A 21,172-nucleotide genomic window follows, 5' to 3' on the forward strand; every position below is an offset into this window, starting at 1 on the left:
AACAAAAGAGGTTAAGAGTACAGGCTCTAAAGTTAACCAGCCTGGATTCAAAATACCAGCACCACTGTTTTGAAACAATGTGACCTTGGGGGCTAATTTATCCTCTACTTCTTCCTTCATTTCCGTTCCTCTAAGTGTGGTCATCGCTAACTCAACATCACTCAGACGTAAGGCCCTAAGACGAGATCTTGCATAAAGTAAGTGCTCAATAAACATTGGTGACTGTTACTCAGAAGCTCAGTGTATAAAGTAGATAAAGTGGGGGCAGCTGGGGTTGAAACGGGAGGAGCAGAGTCTTAACTGCTTGCTGCCACCCCAACGTGACTATGAGGCTGAACCATTCTCCTGGAGCCCCAAGACTCAGGGGAAACAGAAAACCAACGAAACCAACACTGCAGAGTAGGAATCTACGGACTATGGCCTGTGGGCTGAATCCAGCCCATTGCCTGCCAGCTATGGTTTTAACATTTTTAAGTGGGTGAGAAAAATCAGTAGAAGAATATTTCATGATGTAAAAATCATACAAAATTTTAACTTTAGCACCCGTAAGTAAAATTTCATTGGAATACAGCCACGCCTACTCATTTACATACTGTCTACGGATGCTTTCTCCCTGCAAGGGCAGAGCGTCAGCAGATGTGACAGAGCGGCAAGCAAAGCCTAAAATATTTACTGTCTTGTTATTTACAGAAAAAGTTTGCCGATCCCTGCTATAGAGCAACTCTTCCCTTCCATGCAGAAGACTTTGACCTTGCATAGATCCTGGCTCTGCTACTTTACCAACAATGTGATTGATTCTGAACATATCACTTCACCTCTCTGAACCTCCCTTGTAAAGTACGTATAATCATTTCTAGCTTTCAAGGCTGTCATGAAATAACATAAGCAAGACCCCTTACTGCATGATGGAGAAATACCCATATCACGGTAAATGAGATTAACTGAGATGGCACATGGATCAATATTATGATTTTTAACAGATATAATATTTATTTTTAATAAACATTTGAAAAAATATAACTAGCACACAAGCCCATGGTCTCCATAGATAATGTCTGCTGTGATAGTTGGGGTAAATGATCCAAAGCTTCTTGGGCAGATCTACCATCCGTCTCTCAACATGCACCTTCTAGCTTTGGGTCCTCGGTACCATCTCTTGCCCCCACCATCATATTCACATTCCAGACAGCAGGAGTTGGAAGCAGGAAGGGCAGGACCGGGAAATTGCACACACCGTTCCCATTCATACCCCATTGGCTATCCTTGGTCACATGACCACATCTGATTGCAAGGGAAGCTGGGGCATGCAGCCTTTTCTCCACACAGCCATGTACCCATGTAGGGGTTATATTACTAAAAGGACAAAGGAAGAAACAATACTGCAATCTCTGCCCACACATGTACCATTTTAAAGCTACCTTTTAAAATACTTTAATGTAAATAAAAAGAAAGACATTTAAAGCAGGCAGGATGTGGCAGCCGTTCTGCCTTCCCTAACACCCTTTGGATCTCCCCACTCCCACTCCTCCACCTTGGTGGAGTTGCTCCCAGTCCCCTTCCACAGCCTTACCTGCGTTTGCTTCACTCTCCCAGCTGAGGTCTTTACGAACTTCCTTCTGGCCAAAAAGACTCTTCAGGATGGCGCTGGCAATGGGCAGCATCATGGCGGTGGAGGCTGTGTTGCTCAGCCACATGGACAGAAAGGAGGTGGTCACCATCATCCCCAGGATGAGCCTGGGCACAGAGGGAGTTAGAGGCAGATCCAGAATTCAGGTTTCCAGTCCCAGTCTGCCACCCCACGTGTTTACAGATGGAAAGTTAAGGTCCAAAAAGGATGAGCTAGTGATCAAGTGGAAGCTGAATCCACTCACCATGTTTACGGTAGATCTAAGGAAACTGACTCAATGTATGTAAGTGAACTGATCTCAGGTACCCAAGATAAAATAGCAAAGACACATCATCCCTGAAATTTTCCCTCCTTTGGCTCCAAATCCTTGATGGCTCCCATTGCAGAATAAAGTTGCCTTGATTTGGCACCAAGACTCTCCACTATTTCACCCTATACGGCCTTCCCAGCCTCCTTTCCCACTTCCCCTCCCAGTCCTATCAAGCACCCCTGCTCAGGCTCTGCTGAATTTCTCACCAGCTCTCATACACACCTTGATGTCCTGCCTGCCTGCCTGCCATTGCTTGGTCCTTCCCACCCACAGGAATCTAAGTTTAGTGATTTTTTTTCTTTACATTGAACTTTTAATCCACCTGGAATTTATTTAGATGTACAGAATAAAGTCAGATCTTGGTAGATTTTGTTTCAAAGAATAAACCAATTATTCCAAAACCCACCATTTATTGAATCCTTCCCCTGCCCATGGATTTAGATTTCTTCTGGATTATTTATTTTGTGTTTTAAAAATCTATTTCTGAACGAGTACCATACTGTTTTCATCATTGTAACTTTAAAATACATTTGATAGCAGACCCACCTATTCTTCAAGGTCAAATATAATCCCCCCCAGGAAGAAGTCACACCCTACCTCTCAAGTGGGCTCATAAAGCACAGCGTGTCCCTTGGGTATCAAATTCTGCTTTGTCTTGGGATCAGTTCTACAGATGGTATCTCTCCCACAGGACTGAGAGTTCCTCCATGAGAAAACACCTAGGAGCCTAACTGCTTGGCCCAGAGCAGATGCTAGAAAACTACAAGTTATCCAGAACCTTCTTCTCCTTAACCATCACCCCAATTCCCATCACCAAAAGGGCCCTCAAATCTATCCATTCTGTCCATCTCCAGTGCCACCACCCTAGGCCATGCTGTCACCCTCTCTCATCTGGACACCCAGAACAGTGTCCTGCCTGGGCTACATCCAGCTTCTCCCCCCTCATCTGCTTCCCCCATTGCAGCCAAGAAAAAATTTTTTAATGCAAATCTTGTCATGTCATTCCCCAGCTTAGAATTTTTTAAAGTAGAGATAAAAAAAAAAAGGCAGAGATTCGTAACAGGGGTGGAGGTGGGGAATGGATATAATTTAGGGTGGAAATGAGGGGTGAAAGCTGCACCCTTTATTTTACTAACACCTAGTAGAAATTAAATATTTCCTTCAGTGATAAACATAGGCAACCATGTTCAGCAGTATTAGGAGGGGACTTAGTCATCAATTAAGGTGACAGATATTTTCATAGCGTATTATAATAGTTACAGGGACACTCAAAACTGCCTCAGAACTAGTTATTAGCCTCCTTGCGAGAGCTCATAATTTATTGTATTAATAGAGGAGTACGTATAGTATTATATCACAAGTTTGTGTGTTTAAAAAATTTATTTGGATAAGTGCGTTTTGCTGTGATTGTTGTGGTTGTTTTAAATTCTATGTGTTGTGCTTTATGCATTTAAAGACATTATTCTGGGAAGGAATCCTTAAGATTCAACACATTGTAAAAAATAAATTAAAAGAATAACAATAACCCTATTTTAAAGGCCATTCAATCCTCTTAAAATAGAAGTTCAAATCCTAGCTGGGGGACCAGAGGCCCTGCAGGAATGGATCCTACCTTCTCTGTCTCTCCAAGGCCATCTTTCCATCCACTCCCCCACCTACTCTGTCATCTTGGCTGGTAAACAGCAAACGAGGATGACAATGGCCAGCACTTACTGTGCAGGTCCAAGCTATTGTATTGTCATTTTATAGGCAGAAAGAGGTAAGTCACTTCCCAGAGCAGGAAAAGTGGGATTCAGCCCTGAGCAGTCTGAGTCACATTGCTAATATGGCCCCCTCTAAAACCACTGGACATGAATCCTTGAGGGTGAGGTCTGGGAACCAGCATTTCAGCTGGCTTCCCATATGATTCTTATGCACTTTTGAGAACTGCTCAAGAGCCTAGCATTGTGTCTGGCACACAGAGGGGACTCACTAAATATTTGAGAAACGAATACATAACTCATGACGGGATATTATGAGTTTGGTGCCCTGGATGATCAGACCAGGAAGAGTGGGTTTGGGCTCCAGGAGATGTGGTCCCTCCAACTTCCCACCTCTAGGCTGAGCCTATTACCTGGTCTTACCTGGCCGGCTGGACCCCAACTAGCATCAGGATCTTGAGGGCAATTCTCCGGTGCAGGTTCCACTCCTCGATGGCGCTGGCCATGATCAGACCACTGAGGAAGAGGAAGTTGGTGTCCAGGAAGTACTGGGAGCAGACCTTGTTGGAGGGCAGGATGCCCAAGAAGGGGAAGAGGATGATGGGCAGCAGGGCTGTCACAGAGAGAGGCAGGGCCTCCGTGCACCAGTACACCGCCATGAGCAGGATAATAAACAGGCAGCGACCTTCCTGCAGAGGGGAGATGCAAGCTCAGGAGAGTCAGCACAACTTGGGGTGGCAGAGGGGAAAAAGGTCAAGGAACAGGGCCCATCAAGGCACGTTCCTTGGGGAGGCAAAGGGCCCAAGGCTCGGACCCTGAGCAGCTGCTGTCACCTATCTGAGCCTCGTTTTACTCAACTATAAAAGGAGGAAGCTATATGCGTCCATCTTATAGGACTGTTTGAGGGTCAAATGAAATACCCTGTTGTCTTAGAAGTAGACCCTGAAATGAGCATGAGTGTGAAAGTAGTTCACCTGATAGGGAATCCCAGAAAGTTCTGGAAGAGCAGTGAGGAAGTGAAACAGAAAAGGAAGCCAAGACAGAGTGTGTTAATGAGAAGGTCACCACTGTGGGCAGCTGGGGCTCAATCCCAGTGGGGACCCTGGAAGACAGGGTAGGTCACGCCTCAGAAGGCAAGGAAGGGTAGTCCCCCTGGAAGGCAAGGAAGCTGGCTACTTATCTGTCAACTCTCAGTCATCACTGGCTGAGGGCTGCTCCTGGGAGCATTAACTCCCCAGCACTTCCAGCCCGCCCCATGCAGCAGCCAGAGCACACACTGGTGCAGAGCATCCCGGGTTCAGTAAGAAGCAATAGGCATGTGCAGAGTGGCGAGTGCCAATGGGCAAGTGAGCAGAGCACCAGTAGCAACTGCCACATCCATACACGGCATTTAGCACAATGCCCAACACCTAGTTCACACTCTGTAAATAGTAATAATAATAAGTGATATTTATTGGGCTATTAAGCATCAGGTACCATTTGTTCACCACAAGATCGCAGTGAAGTAGGTACAACTACTATGACCATTTGAAGGATTGGAAGCTGGAATGCAAGGAAGTCACTAGGAAGGCAGTGGTGGTGCAGGACAAGGCAATCTGCTCCAGAGCCAGCTCTCTTCACCAAGGACCCCACAGCTGTTATCAGCTAAATACTAAAGCTTATGACAGGTTGACAGTGCAATTTCAGAGATTCAAAACAAAATGGATCAGTGGTTGCCGAGGCCGGGTTTGGACATTTGTGTGTTGGAAAAGGGGTGGGAGGAGCCGCAAAGGAGCACAAGGGGAATCTTTGGGGTGATGGAAATGCTCTGGGCCTTGACTGAGGAGGCAATTACATGGGTTTGTACATTTGTCAAAACCTATGAAATTATTCACCTGCTGGTGAAACAAAAGGGTAATAATGATAATGTCTTCTGACACGTCAGTGTCCCACAGGATCCATAATAAATAATGTCTTGTTATTCACTCAGTCACTGTTTGAACAGAACTGCTGACTGCCCTCCTTTGCTTTCTTATGTTCTTTGAAGGCAATGATCTTCTGTGTTCCAGTGAACACAGACTGTTTCTTGGATTTGGTGCCGTCTAGTGCCATGTTATTCTTCTTATTTCCTACTCATAATAAGTTTTGTTAACTTTATTCAGTTTCCAGAGGACACTGAACTGAATTCCATCCTAACAAGCATCAATCTAACAGAACATATCCTCAGTTACACAGGACAGGCATCAAGCTACGTGCAGACACAATGATTAATTCATCGAAAGGGGCAAGGTCCAATGGTCCAGGGAGACCAATGAGATGGCTTTGACAATAATCAAGCAAGATATACTGGTGGTTAGGGTCTGATGGGAGCAGTGTAGGTAATTAGAAGTGGTCAAATTCTGGATCTATCTCCAAGGTATTACCCAATAGCTTTGCCATGGATCTGTTATGATGTGTAAGGCAAAAAGAGAAGCCAAGGGAAATTCCAGTTGGCCTCAGCAGGAGGAAGAAAGAGGTTGTCATTTCCTGATGGAAGATTGTGAGACACACCCACACCCATTTCCATACCTTGAAAACACATCCTGAGACTCTGCTTAACAGGCCCTACGTTGGAGAATTTCCATTTCCGAAGTACCTTAGTTTTTGTATCAGTGCTCACATTTTCTCATGCAATTTACAGACCTACAAAGAGTCTCTTGCAGAGCGAATTTTTCTACAACAAATCCTATTTTCCCACTTGTCTATTTTTTCTTTTGTTTCCTGTGCCTTTGCTGTCATATCCAAGAAATCATTATCAAATCCAATGTCCTAAAGTTTTGGTCCTATGTTTTTTTCTTAGATTTTTATAGTTTTAGGTCTTAAGTTTAGATCATGAATACACTTGAGTTAATTTTTGTATGTGATGTTAGATAAGGGTCTAACTTCATTCTTTTGTATATGACTATCCAGTTTTCCTAGCAAAAATTGGTGAAAGATTGTTTTTTCCCCATTGAATGGTCTTGGGATTCTTGTCAAAAATCATTTGACCATACACATGAGGGTTTATTTCTGGGCTTTCTATTCTGTTCCATTGGTCTATGTCTGTCTTTTTGCCAGTACCACACTGTTTTGATTACTATAGCTTTGTGGTAAGTTTTGAAATCAGGAAGTGTGAGTCCTCCAGCTTTGTTCTTTTTCAAGGTCGTATTGGTTAATTGGTCTCCCTTGAGGTTTCATATGAATTTTAGGGTAGGTTTTTCACTTTCTGCAAAAAAAAAAAAAAAAAAAATCATTGGGATTTTGATAGAGACTGCACTGACTCTTTGGATCACTTTGGGTAGTAATGATATCTTAACAATATTGTTTCCAAACTATGATCATAAGATATGTTTCAATTTACAGCCAGTCCCTCACTTATGGCAGTTCAACTTAAGGATTTTTTTAACTATAGCATGGTGCAAAAGTGATAGATGTTTAGTAGAATTTTGAATTTTGACCTTTTTCCAGGCTAGTAATAGGCAGTCCTATCCTCTCTCCCGATGCTCGGCAGCGGCAGGGAGCACAGCTCCCGGTCAGCCTCACCATCTTGAGAGTAGACAGCCAATTCACTTACAACCATCCTGTACTCAGACAACCGTTCTGTTCTTCACTTTCAGTACAGTATTCAATAAATTACATGATATAGTCAACACTTCATTATAAAGTAGGCTTTGTGTTAGATGATTTGGCCCAACTGTAGGCTAATGTAAGTGAGTACGTTTAAGCTACCTTAAATGTAGGCTTAGCTAGGCTAAGCTATGATTTCTGAGTAGGTTGGATGTATGAAATGCATTTTCAACTTATGATATTTTCAATTTACAATGGGTTTATTGGGATGTAACCCCATCACAAGTCAAGGAAGATTTGTATTTATGTCTTCTTTCACTTCTTTCAGCAATATTTTGCAGTTTTCACTGCACGTCTTTCACATCCTTGGTTAATTCCTAAGGATCTTATCCTTCCTGATGTTACTGTATTCCTTTTTAGATTGTTCGTTATTAGTGTATAGAAATGCAACTGATTTTTGTGTGTTGACTTTGCATCCTGCTACTTTGCTGAATTCACTTATTAGTTCTAACAGTTTTGACTTCTTGGGGTCAGGGAGGAATAACTGAAAAACAAATGACCACCACTTGAAATGACTATTTCCATGAAGTCAGGTCATTGGACATACACTTTAAAGATCAAAAACAAAAGCAAATAACACGGAATCAAATCTCACAACTAAAAACATGCCTAAGTTTTGATTTCTCAACATCCTTTTGGTTCCTACACCAGGCAGACCCTTACATGTCAGGGGTTAGATTATCTTAGATAATCACAGATCTATAAGTATCTCTAACTTCTAGCCCTTTGTCCAGGCAAAATTGTATATTGAATCACAATATAAAACAGACAAATTATGAAAGATTAGTTAAAAAGGAGTTCTTCTGGGAGAAGGGGGATGAGGAGCTCTCCACTGGGCCCCTCTACGTCCTCCCTCCCTTCACCCACCATGACAAACCCTAATCCCTCCCTGATACAAGAGTTCAATGGAGGACAATAAGACCATCACCAACCCCCTAGCATTTCCCCAGATTTACAGATGTGAACCCTGAGACCAGAGAGGGTAAAGGTCAGATAACAGATATGTGACAGAAATGTTTCTAGAACCCCAAACTGGGGCCCCCCAGGCGGTGGAGACCCTGCATTGGGTCCATTATGGAAAAGGCCTTCTTTGCCTCAGTAGGTGCTTAGATCCAAAGGGCATCATTCCAGGGTTCTCCAGAGGCAAACAGAGGAGCAGGCCCATCCCACATACTCCCAGTACAGCAAACAAAGATGCAGGAAAGTGGCAGTACAACAAACAGCACCCTGTTTACAGAAGCTCCTGGAATCTCCACGTTCTGCCAGTGGCATTTCAGGGACCACCCAGAAAGCTGATGTATCCAAAGGTTCAAACCACAAAAAAGCAAATTTGGCCAATTTAGTCTTCTTAGGGCTGGGAACCTGTGAATCTACAAAAGGACCCGAATATCAATCAGCTAGAGAGTCAGTTTCCATAGCTCAGAGAGGTCAAGTGGCTTCCCTAAGGACACACAGCTTCTGAGAGATGGAGCCAGGTTTTAAGCAGAAGAAGATGGGATCTTGGCTCCTTGTATGGCAGAGGCATGATACCCCTTGTCTCCATCCCCTTATCCTATTTCATTTTAATCCGTACAACTGGTTGCTGCCACCTGTCTTAGTCTTCTGAGCAGAAGGAGAACCAACAGAATATATCTAACTACATATAGGAGGAGATTTATGATAGGATTTGGCCCAAGCAGTTATGAAGGCCAAGAAGTCTCACAATCTGCCATTTGCGAACAGGAGAACCAGGAAAGCTGGTAGGTCCGTCCAAGTCCCAACGCCTGAGAATCAGGGAGCTGATGGTGTAAGTCTTAATCTGAGTCTGAAAGCCTGAGAGCCAGGAGTGCCAATGTCTGAGTGCAGGGGAAAATGGATGGCTCAGACCAAGCAGACAGAGAGGAATCTACCCTTGCACCACGTTTTCGTCTTGTTGAAGCCCTCAACTAATTGGATGATACCCACCCACCTTGGTGAGGGCAGATCTTAGTCAATTCATTCAAATGTCCTCACTTGGTCCTTCGCTGGTGCTGGCATGCAGAGAGGGCAGATCTTAGTCAATTCATTCAAATGTCCTCACTTGGTCCTTCCCTGGTGCTGGCATGCAGAGAGAAGCTCTCTTCTTATAAGGGCTATAATCCTATCATAGGAGCCCCCACCCTCATGAACTAATCTAATCTTAACAGCTTCAAAAGGATACTAAAGGAATAACACGAAACACTTTATACCAACACATTTGATAACTTAGAGGAAACAGGAAAACTTCCTGAAAAACATATTCAACCATCAGAAACAGAAAAGCTGAATATTTCATTGTCTATTCAAGAAGCTAGATCAATCATTAAAAACCTTCCTGCAGAAACCAAAACCAGAAAAACTCTCTAAGTCCAGCTGGCTGCAATGGTAATTCTGCCAAACATTTAAGGACTAAAGAATACCAGTTTTACACAGACCTTTCCAGAGACTAAAGAAAAAGGGAGCAGTTCCCAATTCATTTTGTGAGGCCAGGGTAACGCTGTTCCCCGGGTTATCCTGACAAAGGCATGAAAAGAAAAGAGAATATTATAATGGTTGAGGTCAGGGGCATGAAAAATCACCTGGAAAATCTGAACTGAGAAGCTCTGTTCAGAGTTGCCTTTTCAATCCTGCCTCATGTCACTATGCAGGAGAATAATTATGGTAATAACGAAAACCAGAACCACCAACATGTTTTGAGTATTAAGTTCTAGGCATTTTACATCTATTAATTCATTTAATGAGAGGTCCTATTATTTTTCAGAGGGGATTATAAAAGACATTGATTTAGTCATGCATGTAAAGCTGTGACCCAGGTAATTCAGTCTCAGGGTAGTGTTGCAGTTCATGAACTGCATATCTAAACAGAAATTCTAATTTTTAAGCTCTTTGCCCTTAAACATTTAAAGGACTCTGAGTATAATGAGAGCTAACAATGAACAAGTGCTTACAACTGCCCAGGTACTTTTCCTACTAATTTACATGCATTAACTCATTCCCTTCCTCAGCCACACTTGGAGGCAAGTGTTATTATCTCCATTTTACTGATGCAACAACTGAAGCAAAGAGGGTAAGTCAGGTAGGTTGCTGAGGCAGAACCAGGATGTGAACCCAGGCGGTCTGACCCAGAGTTTGCACTCTGCACCACTCCTCAACTCTACATGATCCATGATCCACGACTGCCCTTGTCAAATTCCTGCATCCTCTTATTCTCCAGCATCCCTGCAATTGCTCCCATTCTTTGAGTCTCAAGCCTATATGCTTCCTCTCCCTCTACTCCTCTTTCCTCTCTCTCTGTTTCCCTTGCTCCGTCCTGCTCTCTCCTCCCTCTCTGGGTGCTCTTGTCAGGACGTCAACATCAATCCTTGGTGGAGAAATGACTCCGGATACAGCCCGTGTTGGCCGGGGAAACGGCAGAAGTTGAGAAGTCAATCCTTGGCCCGCGCACGGCTTGGCAGTGAATGGGTCAAGAGTCTTTCATTACCTTGCTGGTTAGGGATTGGAGTAGGGCCAAGGTGACCCCAAATATCTTCCCTGCCCCAGCGGAGCTTCCTGTGGGCAAATAGATTCAGAACTGCCAGCTGAATGCCAGACATCTGGTGAGGAATTAGTAAGTACTGCTGCCCCTCACCCCAACCCCTCCACCCCTGCTGGGCCTTAAGGACAGAACTGGCTTCCAGAGCAAAAGTCTGCGAGGAGGCGTGGAGGCAGGGGCTAGAGAGCTGGCCTATGGACACTAAGCCATGAGCTCTCAGAGACCAAGCAGACCCAGCCCGTTCCCACCTCCAGGTCTTTGCACCTGCTTTGTCCTCCGCCTGGCCCGCAACCTTGATCTCTGCCCAGCTCTCTCCTTCTGGTTGTGCAGCCTCATCTCAAAGGTTGCCTCTTCACAGACCACGCTATTCTCTGTGGTCTGATCTCCACCGTCCAGCCTCATTCTTGTCACGCACTTACCAATAGCTGAAGTATTTCTCATTTTTTCACTTATCCTTAGCTCTCTCCCCACCAGACCGTAAGCTCGATGCAAACAGAGCCCTTGTCTGTGTTGGTTCACCTCTATCCTCAGGGCCTCGTGGACATTTGTTAAATGAATGATTAAATGATCTAAATCAGGCATTACAAACTCAAATACAAGGGATAACTTAATGAGCCAAAGCTGGCATAAGAAAAATTACATTGTTTTCTCATGTCTGATTTGCACTTCTGACAGTGCTGTGGGTACAGAAAACCATTCTTTTACCAGATGAAATGCCCAAGTTTGATGATAAATTACAGCTGGCATTGGACTACAGTGTCATGGGTGCAATAGGGAGAAGTGGGGACTGTGGAAAAGTAGGGAATATAGGCCCCTTAAAAATAGCAACTGCTGCTTAGTTTCTGACTCTTGCCACGGGGAAACAAGTGACCCATGATGCCAGATCTCCTGATTTTTCAAGAGAAGCTTGAAATTGTGCTTTTTTTTTTTATGAAATTACACAGTTTTGAATGATTTTCTCATTAAAAGGAAATTGTGGGCCAAAAAACACATCGGCAAAAGGCATCAAACCCACCATCACCAATTTATGACCTCTTGTCTAAATGGTTTTAATTGGTGGAAAATCCCAGAACAGTATTCACACATAGACAGCTCTGAATCTAATGTCAAGCTGTTCACAGATTACTAGGGATCACAGGATGCTCTATGAAAAATTCCTTCTCTATTTTAAAATCCCCATTTTACAGGAACAGGATCTGAGGTCTGCAGAGGAGGCATGATCTCTTTCTGATCACACCGAGCATGAGAGCAGATCTTATGGCTCCTGGTCCTGGTTATCATTTAAACAGTGGATCAGGGAGTGGAATTCAGATGAATCCATGATTTTACTCCAGCACACAGCACATCTGACCCACCTCTACTCCTGGGCCCCCTGTTGGGTGGACTCAGACCAGCCACCTGGCCACATGAAGATTCAGTCTGCGTGTCTACAGAATGGAATCTTCCCTTGGTCCCTCAAGGGCAGATTAGGGTAGAAGGCTAGAGTCACATGATCCCAAGGCCCTGTTCTTTTGAATTTTAACTTCTGGAGTTCAGAGGTAGGAGGAGGTGTCTGCTCTTGCCAGCTCACTTTCTGGGTCATCTCAAGAGTCAGCAGTTTGCCCCTTTGTCACTTTGTTCTGTCCAGAGGCTCTGCTGTGGGAAGGGCAATCTTGCTGAGGTGGCCCAGGAGTTAGATGGAGTCGTGGCTCTAGGTGAAACATCTCTCAAATCCCCAGGCTGTTCCCTCTGCCAGTAGAAGCTGGCGTGACTCAGCTAAAACCTCCAGGGGCCTAAAGGAGAGAAGACAGGTGCCAGGAGCCAGAAGGCTGGTACTAATTATGAAGGCTGACTCCAGAGGCCAGGTTTTGGAAGAACTTAATGTGGATGTGAAATGGGAAGTGGTCAGCTTTTTTTTCCAGAAGGCAAAAGAATGCCAAGGAACTCTCTAGAGGTGGGCTGTCCAAGTACAGTAGCTTCAAGCCACTTATGCACTAAGTAAGTTTGAATTCATTAAAATTGAATACAATTTAGAATTCCAGTTTCTCAGTCACATAAGCCACATTTCGAGTGCTCAGTGGCTCCGCGAGACTGGTGTCTACTACTCTGGATGGAGCAGACAGAACGTTCCCATCATCGCAGGAAGTTCTGTTGGACAGAGCTACTACAGGGAATTCTAGCCTGAGGGCCAGGAAGCCTGGATGTAGTGGTTTTGGCACTGAATTCCTGTAGCAAGTCACCGAACCCTCTGAGCCTGAGTTCATTCATCTGCAAATTGGGAGTAATAACTCTGCAATGTCTACATCACAGAGAACCCCACTGCAATGAATGTACACAAAAGCATTTTGAAATATGTACTTGACAGGCAGACTATTTTGGGAGTGAGATTATGAATGAATATCTTCATTATATGTTCTGTTTTTCCAAATTTCAACAATATGTTTTTTTTTAAAGAAGACATTCCTTGAATACACACATAATGTACCTGTAAAATTCTGGGGTTACACTTTCTTTTTCTGAGAATTAGTAGATATGTCATTGTGCAGAAATTTGAGTCCAGCTTGATTTCTTCCACCTTATAGCTCATTGAATTTTTTGCCTGGACAACCATAAGATTTTCTTTACCCTTCAAGTTCATTCATGTTTCCATGATATATTTCAGTGTTGATGAGTCTCCATTTTTTTAGGAGACGAAAAATTTGCATGTTAATTTAGTTTGGTTTCAGAGATGTTTTCTCCTAGTAAAGATTCCAATATTGTTTTTTCATTTTATTTGATTTCTACTTTCTTCTTCAGCAACACCAATTTTGCATGAGCTAGATTTCCTTATCTTCCATAATGATCATTTTTCTTTCATCCTTTCTTACTCTTTCTTGCCCACTTCATTGTGTCCAATCTTCTTTAGCCTGTGTAACATGTTCCTGATTATGTTTTTAATATTTCTCCATTTTTGTTTCTAATAGAACTTTTATAATAAAGTGGCTTTATTTTTCTCTTCCATCCACTTTCAGAACACTGCTTTTTTCATCTCCGTCTACATTTTATCTCTCCTTTCACCCTTTTATTTATCTTGAGGTTTATTTTAGGAAGGCCATCATTTCTTTAATTTTTTTCCATATTGCACAGAGAAACGTCTATTCAGTAGTTTCTCCTACTCATGACACTGCTCTTCCAGTATTTATTCTTTGTTTACTTTTTAGTTGACGTTCTCTTCCTTCTTATTTCTCATATTATCTTTCTGTAGGTCCCATGCTGGCTACTTATCACAGAAGGGGGGCCACTTTTTTCAAACCACTTCTTTGTTAAAGGAAAGTATGGGGAGGGCGGCTGGGAGGAAGCTGAGTGGTAGGGATCTATGCATTTGGCCTGTGGATTATCTCAGAACCCTTTCTCACCAGCACTGCCCTGAAACGCCTCTCTACTCTAAGCCATAGACTTAGTGTGGAGATTAAGTGTGAAGCCTCAAGAAGGTCACAGTTCTTCAGTATCTCCTTGAGCTCTGAAATCTCTTTGATTTACTGAGAGACAAAACTAGAACCCTTCCAACTACATAGCTGGTCATTATTCATCCTTTCCCTTCCACCTGCCACTTTAACATTCTGCTTCTTGCCAAGGGTCTTTGAGCCTCCTCATCCAGTTTATCTGAGCTCTGAACTGTCACACATCTCAGCAACTCTTCCTTCCCCTATGCATGTTTCAGGCTTTGCCGGGATTAGGAAGTGTTCATAGAGTTGGAGAAGTCTGCCTCCCTCCAGGAGCTGCAGAAGCATGTGCACTCTTGGTTCCCTTCTACAGTTTGGTCCAAACCCCATCACTGCTGTCAGGTCATCTTCACAAACCGGGGGTGGGGTTGTGGTCTGCCCTTCTTTCATCAGTGATGGCATTTTCTTCCCCTTTTGTTGATTTTTGTTGCTGTTTCCAGACCACTTCAAGAAGGTGAATGGAATAGAAAAGTCTGGAGTCCACCAACTTAAACCACAAGTGTCTTTCACTTAGTAATTTTGTCATCAGAAAGTACTATATTTCCTTTGGCTTACCTGTATTTTCTATTCTTCCTACAACAAACATGCACAGTAGAGATACTATGAGCTTTGGAATCAGACAAGCCCGAATTCTAAACGCAATCCTTCCACACTCTACCTGTGTGATCCAGTTATTTAACTGCCCTCACCCTCAGTTTCCTTGAATGGTGTAGGCACATAATAATAGTACCTACCTCGGAGAGTGATTTATCTAATGTAAAGTCACTACTGACCCAGCGATGGACACATGGGAATGCTCAATAAATATGAACTACTGTTATGTTGTATTAATGATTAATAATCATATATTAATGTTACTTCATTCTTAATAATACAATTTTAATTTCTTAAAGCTGAGCTTCAAATACAGTGTTCTTAAATCTTTAAATGAATCTTAAAATATCAGAGCTAGAATGAACCTGAGATTACTTAATCCAGTAGTTCTCAACAGGGGATGATTTTGACCTCCAGGGATCAATGGGGACATTTTGGGTGATTGGAGGGGATGGAGCTACTAGCATTTGGTGGGTAGAGGCAAGGGATGCTGCTCAACTTCTTGCAGTGCCCAGGACAGCCCCCCAACAACAGAAAATTATTTGTTCCCAGTAGAGTCAATGTTACCATTGCTGAGGTTGAAAAACCCTGGTTTAATTGAACCCCTAGTACAATGATTGCCCAGAGAAGGAAAGTGGCTTGCCTGAGGTCACACAGCCTCTTTCTTCATAGAAAGACCATTGTGCCCTGAGGTTTATCAGGAGTTGGGAGTTGGGAGCTGGGAGCTGAGCTAGGAACAGCCTGAGGCAGATGCACCACCCTGGCAGTGAGTCCCTCCTTAAACTCTGCCCCTTGAGTGCCTCACCTGGCTTACCCTAGTCCTGGCCCTGGTTGGGAGCAAGAACCGGGTGAGGGTTCCCCACACTCACTGACCAGCTTGATTCATGCCAACCCAACCCAGACTTTTCTTACAGAAGCCTTATAATCCCCTCGCCAAAGAAATCCCAGCTTCTTGGGTTCAGCCAATCCATAACCACAGGGATTAAAGTCTGCAGGCAAAACACACAGAGGTAACAGGGGAGAAAGAAGAAAATGCCATGTCAGACAGTTAATTTTTGAGCTGGGGAATGATTTCCAGGCAGACACTCGTCAACTCTTCCCCCATTTCCCCCAGGGCTGCCCTCCTCACTCAGGAGAAGAAAGAGAAATGGTGCATTCTCTCCCAGCCCAGGGCGGGAACTGTCCAGAAACTGCATCCCCTCCATCCCCGCCCTCCTGCATCCCATCTCCTCGCTGGGCTGCAGTAAGCATTTCTGTCAGGGCACTGGGCTGTGACCAGGCTCTCAGTGGGCACCAGCAGCTCCATGTCAGGCCCTTTGGGGAGCAGGACCAGGGCCAGCTGCCCACAGTGGTGCCCTCCTGCTGCCACTAGAGGCCCACTCCCCAGCAGTGTCCAGGGCCAGGGCTGTGGGAAGCCCTGAACGCTGAATTCTAGGAAGGCCAAAGCCACGCCTTAAACCTCTCAGTATCCCTTCATCACCCCCAGCCCCGGGCTGGGCCTACATAGTGGTCAAAATCCCTGGGGCCACTGAGCACTTGAAACATCAAGGCTCAGGCACCTATTACTGGAGTGAGTGAACGTGGGCAGGCTTGGACCTCAGTTTGCTGAGAGATAACCTAGGAACGATGGCATCGCAGAGTCACCACAGCAGAGTGACACAACAGCTGGAAAATGGCCAGCCCTCGAGAAGCAGGAGCTGTTGGGATCAGCGGAAAGAGCAATGGACAGGGAGCTAGGAGATGGGGGCTAAGATCAGGACCCAATGCCAAGAAGCAGAGGAGCCTGTGAGTCACGAGCTTGGCATCCAGTGCCAGAGTGGCTGGGTTTGAATCCTGCCTCTACCGTTTCTTAGAACAAGTGACTTAAATCTGTGCCTCAGTTTCCTCATCTATAAAATGGCGATGATGAAAATGATGGTAAGAGTTTCAACCTCACAGAGTCATTGTTATGAGGATTAAATAAGTTAAAGTAGGTTGAGTGTGGGGAGCAATGCCTGGCAGGGTAAGCTATATATATATATAAATATAAAATGTTACCTCCTACTGGTGGACTCTGTTACTTTGGCATATTTCTTGCCCTCTTTATATGAGAAGGTTCACCTCAATGATCCCTAAGGCACTTCCCGTCTGCCATGTAGGGATGATGGCAATGATGCTAGGTAGCACACAGATGCTGACCCCAAAAGGAAAGGAGTTTGGAGCACACACAGCAGGCCCAGGCTAAAGACCCAGCAAGACAAAAGTCCTGGGCTCAGCGAGGAGAATAACCATGATGGAAACAGCCAGCATTTACTGAGACTTACTATGTGCAGGTTCTGGGCTAAGCCCCTTAAGCTTAATGTGACTTCTGCTCCTCCCACACGCTGGTAGGTGCTATTAAAGGAAATGGAAGGCCCAATATTCAACAGAAAAGCACTTTACAGGCCCTTACACATCCTCTCTTGGTCTTGAGTCTTAAGGTTAAGCCCAGCTGATCTTAGAGTGCCCACTTTCTGGAGGAGGAGACTGAGGCATGGAGGGTGAAGCCTAAAACTAGCTCAGGGTGACCCAGAGGGACACAGTGGACAGCCCACAAGTCTGGTCTCTGATTTCCAGCCAGGGCTCCCTCCTACCCTCTCTTAAGCCCAAAAACAGTCTGAGAAAGCAATTAGGAGCCACCTGTGTCTATTTGGGCCCAAGACTCAATGGGGGAAAGAGGAGAAAGCGGAGAGGATGACTTGCCCCAGGAGATTCCGGGGCCAGCCGCCCTATCCTCTACCCCTTCCTCTGGAATGACTGTGTTAGACTCCTGGACTTATTAGCAGGTTGTTGTCACAAGTTCAAGTTCTTTGAGCCATTCATTAAAAGTGTTCCTGGGGCAGCTCACACCTCGCTGCTGCCCAGGCCTCACTAATCATTCATGAGTCAGACAAGGAGAGAGGGGTGGGGTGGCAGGTACACGGGATCCCAGAGACCCCAGCGGCCTGGCTCAGCCAGAAGAGAACAGAACAAGTTCTTCCGAAAAAGAGGCCAACTCACTGTGTGACCTTGGGCAGCTCCTTCCCCTCTCTGGGCTTCAGTCGTCCCATCTGTTCAAAGGGCCCTTCAACACAAGGTGGGGGTTTGTGTCTAAAGCCCCCTCAGGGCTTCTCTATATCCCCCTGCTCCTGACAGCCTGTCCCACACCTAGAGGCCTGTACTAACAGGTCTTTCTTTGGTTGAAGTGAAATCCTGCCAAAGGCATTGGGGTGGGTTCTGCCTTTAAGTTCCATCAAAGCTTTTTAACTTAGTCTCTCTGTGATCTGGGGGCCAGGGGTTAGTCTCTTGTAAGGGCTGTTGTGTGACCCAGGGAGATCATTTGATAGTCTTGAACACTCATTATGCTCCCACCTCAGGACCTTTGCACTTGCTATTCCCTCACCTGGAACGCTCTTCCTTTATATGTGCTCAGGGCTCATTCCTTCACCTCCTTCAAGCCTTGGCTCCAATGTCAGATATTTGTTCAAATGTTCCCTTCTCAAAATCTTCCTGACTCTAAAATTGCACTTACCCCCATTCCTGGCTCCCTGCCTTCTCTGATTTTATTCTCCACAGCACTTATCATCATCTGACATACTATAAATCTTACTTATTTATCTGCTTGCCTTTTTTTCTTTTTAAAGGTCTCCCCCTCTAGAACGTCACCTCTGTACATATGAGGGTTTGTGACTATTTGGTTCATTGCCACGTCCCCCTAGAATAGTAGCTGGCATGTAGGAGGTGCTCAGTACTTTTAAACTAAATGTAATCATCACTTGTGGATAGTGCCTGGCACACAGGAAACACTAAGGAAACCATTTTCATTCTGGACATATTTATTAAGCACCCTTTGTGTCAGGTGCTCGAGGCACATTGGCAGACAAGATGGGTAGATCCCAATTTCTGCTTTACTTACATTGGAGTGCAGGGCACTCCAATGTTTACAAACTGCTTAGTTTCCCTGGCTCTTCCCCACAGCCCCAGGAGGTAAGTGGGCGCATGAGACAGATGGGGAAACCGAGGCTGGCAAGGGAAGTGCCTTGCTCTCACCCACAGAGCAAGTTCTTGGCTGGGATCCGCCCTGATCATCTGAGGCCACATCCTGTGTGCCCACTACTTTGCCTAACTTCTCTAGGGCTCTGAGGTCTGCCCTGCCCTTGTCATTTTCAATTCTCTACTGTTTACCATCATCCCACCTCTGCTCTGGCCCTGCCCCAGGCATCCTGGGAGCCGATACAGCGGGTGATGGGAAAGCTGACCCCTGATGCTGAGGCCCGACCTGTGGAGTTTCCAATCCCCTCTTGACAATGGCCCTCCACTGCCCACAGTCCCTCATTTCTTAGGTCTCTGGGGCTCTGGGCTTCAGGCCAAGAACAAGAATGGCAAGGGAACTTTCACTGAAGGTTTTCTCTGAATAAGCATGATCTCATTTAATCTTTCCAGCAGCCCCTAGGAGATGAGCTTTAAACCATTTTATAGGGGGTGGGGAAGTGGAGGCTCAAAGAACTCAACTACCTACACAGAGAGCAAAGGGAAGAAGCCAAAAGGATGCAGAAGAAAGCCCCATTCCCTATAAAGCACTTCCAGACCCCTGGATCCACGGGCTCATCTGTAAAACAAACAACAATACTGCTACTACTGACCGTAGTAACAGCAGACATTTACCGAGTACCTCTTAGGACCAGGCGCAGTCCAGAGTATTTTGTATATCTGAACCAATCTTCACAACACCCCTCTGAGGTAGGTCCTTTCAGTGTTCTCATTTCAGAGAGGAGGAAGCTGAGGGACAGTGGGAGAGCCCATCTGGAGTTCAGGAAATCTGGTGCTTGAGTTCATACTCTCATAATCACTCCCAGAAAGTGATTCTGGGGAACACACCAGCCCAGTGATCCTGGGCAGACCTCTTTTCCAGAGGAGGAGAGACAAGGTCTGGAGGAGGTCCAGATTCCACAGAAGAAAAAGATCAGGAGCAGGAAACAGGGCCAGGTCTCTCGAGTTGATGGCTGGTTTAGGACTCATATCTGAGGAAACTGCCTACACTTCTGTGTTTTGGACTCTGCTGTAAAATGCCCTGCTCGGGCACCATGAGAAGTCTGGCTGAGTTCCAGCCCTTTCCAGAGAAATCCAAGGGGGCTCCAGACAGAGGCAGAAAATGGCTAAAAAGAGCAGAAAGACTTTTCCTTCCTTCTCCCCCTCTTCTCCAGGCCTCCCAAGCCTGCCAGCAAAGTGGCTTGTCATGAGAGAAAGGTGCGAGCGGCATGTGAAATCAGGGGACAATAGGAGCTGTGGGTGGCAGCAAACAAGGGCATCTCTTGTTATTTCTCCCAACCACGGGAAAGGAGGCTCTTCCTGCCCACTGAGAGCCGAGGGCAGAGCGGACCAGTCAGCTCCACACAGCAGAGCCGGGAGCAGGGCTAGGGGGCCAGGGTTTTTTTTTGTCTTGCCTAGAATGCCCTCAGTTTCCAAATCCTCTCCAGCCTGGGAGGCCTTCTGTGGCCAGGCTGTGTGCCCACAGGCAAGCTCTTCCCCTCTCTGGGCCTCAGTTTCCCTGACAGAAAATGGGACTTGGCCGCACCTGCCTCACAGGCCTGCTAGGGGATCAGACAAACTAATGCATTTAGGCTGGGGGCTTCAGCCTCAGCACCACTGACATTTGGGGCCTGCGAATTTTTTGTTGTGGAGCCATCCTCTGTATTGTAGGATATTTAGTAGCATCCTGAAATGCCAGTAGCACCTCCATCAACTTGTGACAATCAAAAGTATCTCTAGACATTGCCAAATGTCTCCTGGGGAGCAAAATGCTTGAGAACCAGATTTAGAGCATGTCCCAGAGCCCAGAACACAGGGTGTGATTTGTCCATGGAAAGCAGCCAACATTTGTTTAGCCCTTTACAAGCATCATCAATTACCATCATACCCATTCACAGATGAGAAAACTGAGGCACAGAGAAGTTAAGTAACTGGTCTAAGGTCACCCAGCATATTAAAAAGTTAGGATTTGAACCCAAGCACCCAAATCAAAGCTCCTAACTATCATATTTGACCAGTCTTGATAGTTTCTATCTTCAGAGCTCCCCGAGACCTCTAAACTCCTACTCCAGTGTCAGAATGACAGGTCTATCCTCTGAGAAGCCTTTCTTAATGTCTCCCACTCCATCCAGTACAATGACTCCCTTCCTCCTTGCTTCCACTGAACCATGAAGGAGTGTGGACTTTCAACAAGGCATACCTAAACTCAAATGCCAGCCTCACTACTTATTCAATGGCTGTGAGATGCTGGGCAAGTGTCTTCACCTTTCTGAGCCTTGGTCTTCTCATCTATAAAATGGG

General features: G+C 45.2%; 1 protein-coding gene across 2 annotated transcripts in view; it reads right to left on the minus strand.

The window, feature by feature from the left end:
• The window catches only part of SLC13A3 (solute carrier family 13 member 3), a 91,230-nt gene that overhangs the window by 40,199 nt on the left and 29,859 nt on the right, over positions 1–21,172 (minus strand). For both annotated transcript variants that reach the window (XM_006187649.3, XM_032461295.1), the window contains exons 2-3: positions 4,061–4,326; positions 1,571–1,734 (exon numbers count right to left, since the gene is read on the minus strand). In XM_006187649.3, the coding sequence (XP_006187711.1) occupies positions 1,571–1,734; positions 4,061–4,326 (430 nt within the window). The remainder of the gene's footprint in view (positions 1–1,570; positions 1,735–4,060; positions 4,327–21,172) is intronic.

Source organism: Camelus ferus, chromosome 19 (genome assembly GCF_009834535.1).
Source record: "Camelus ferus isolate YT-003-E chromosome 19, BCGSAC_Cfer_1.0, whole genome shotgun sequence".
NCBI classification, from domain to species: Eukaryota; Metazoa; Chordata; class Mammalia; order Artiodactyla; family Camelidae; genus Camelus; species Camelus ferus.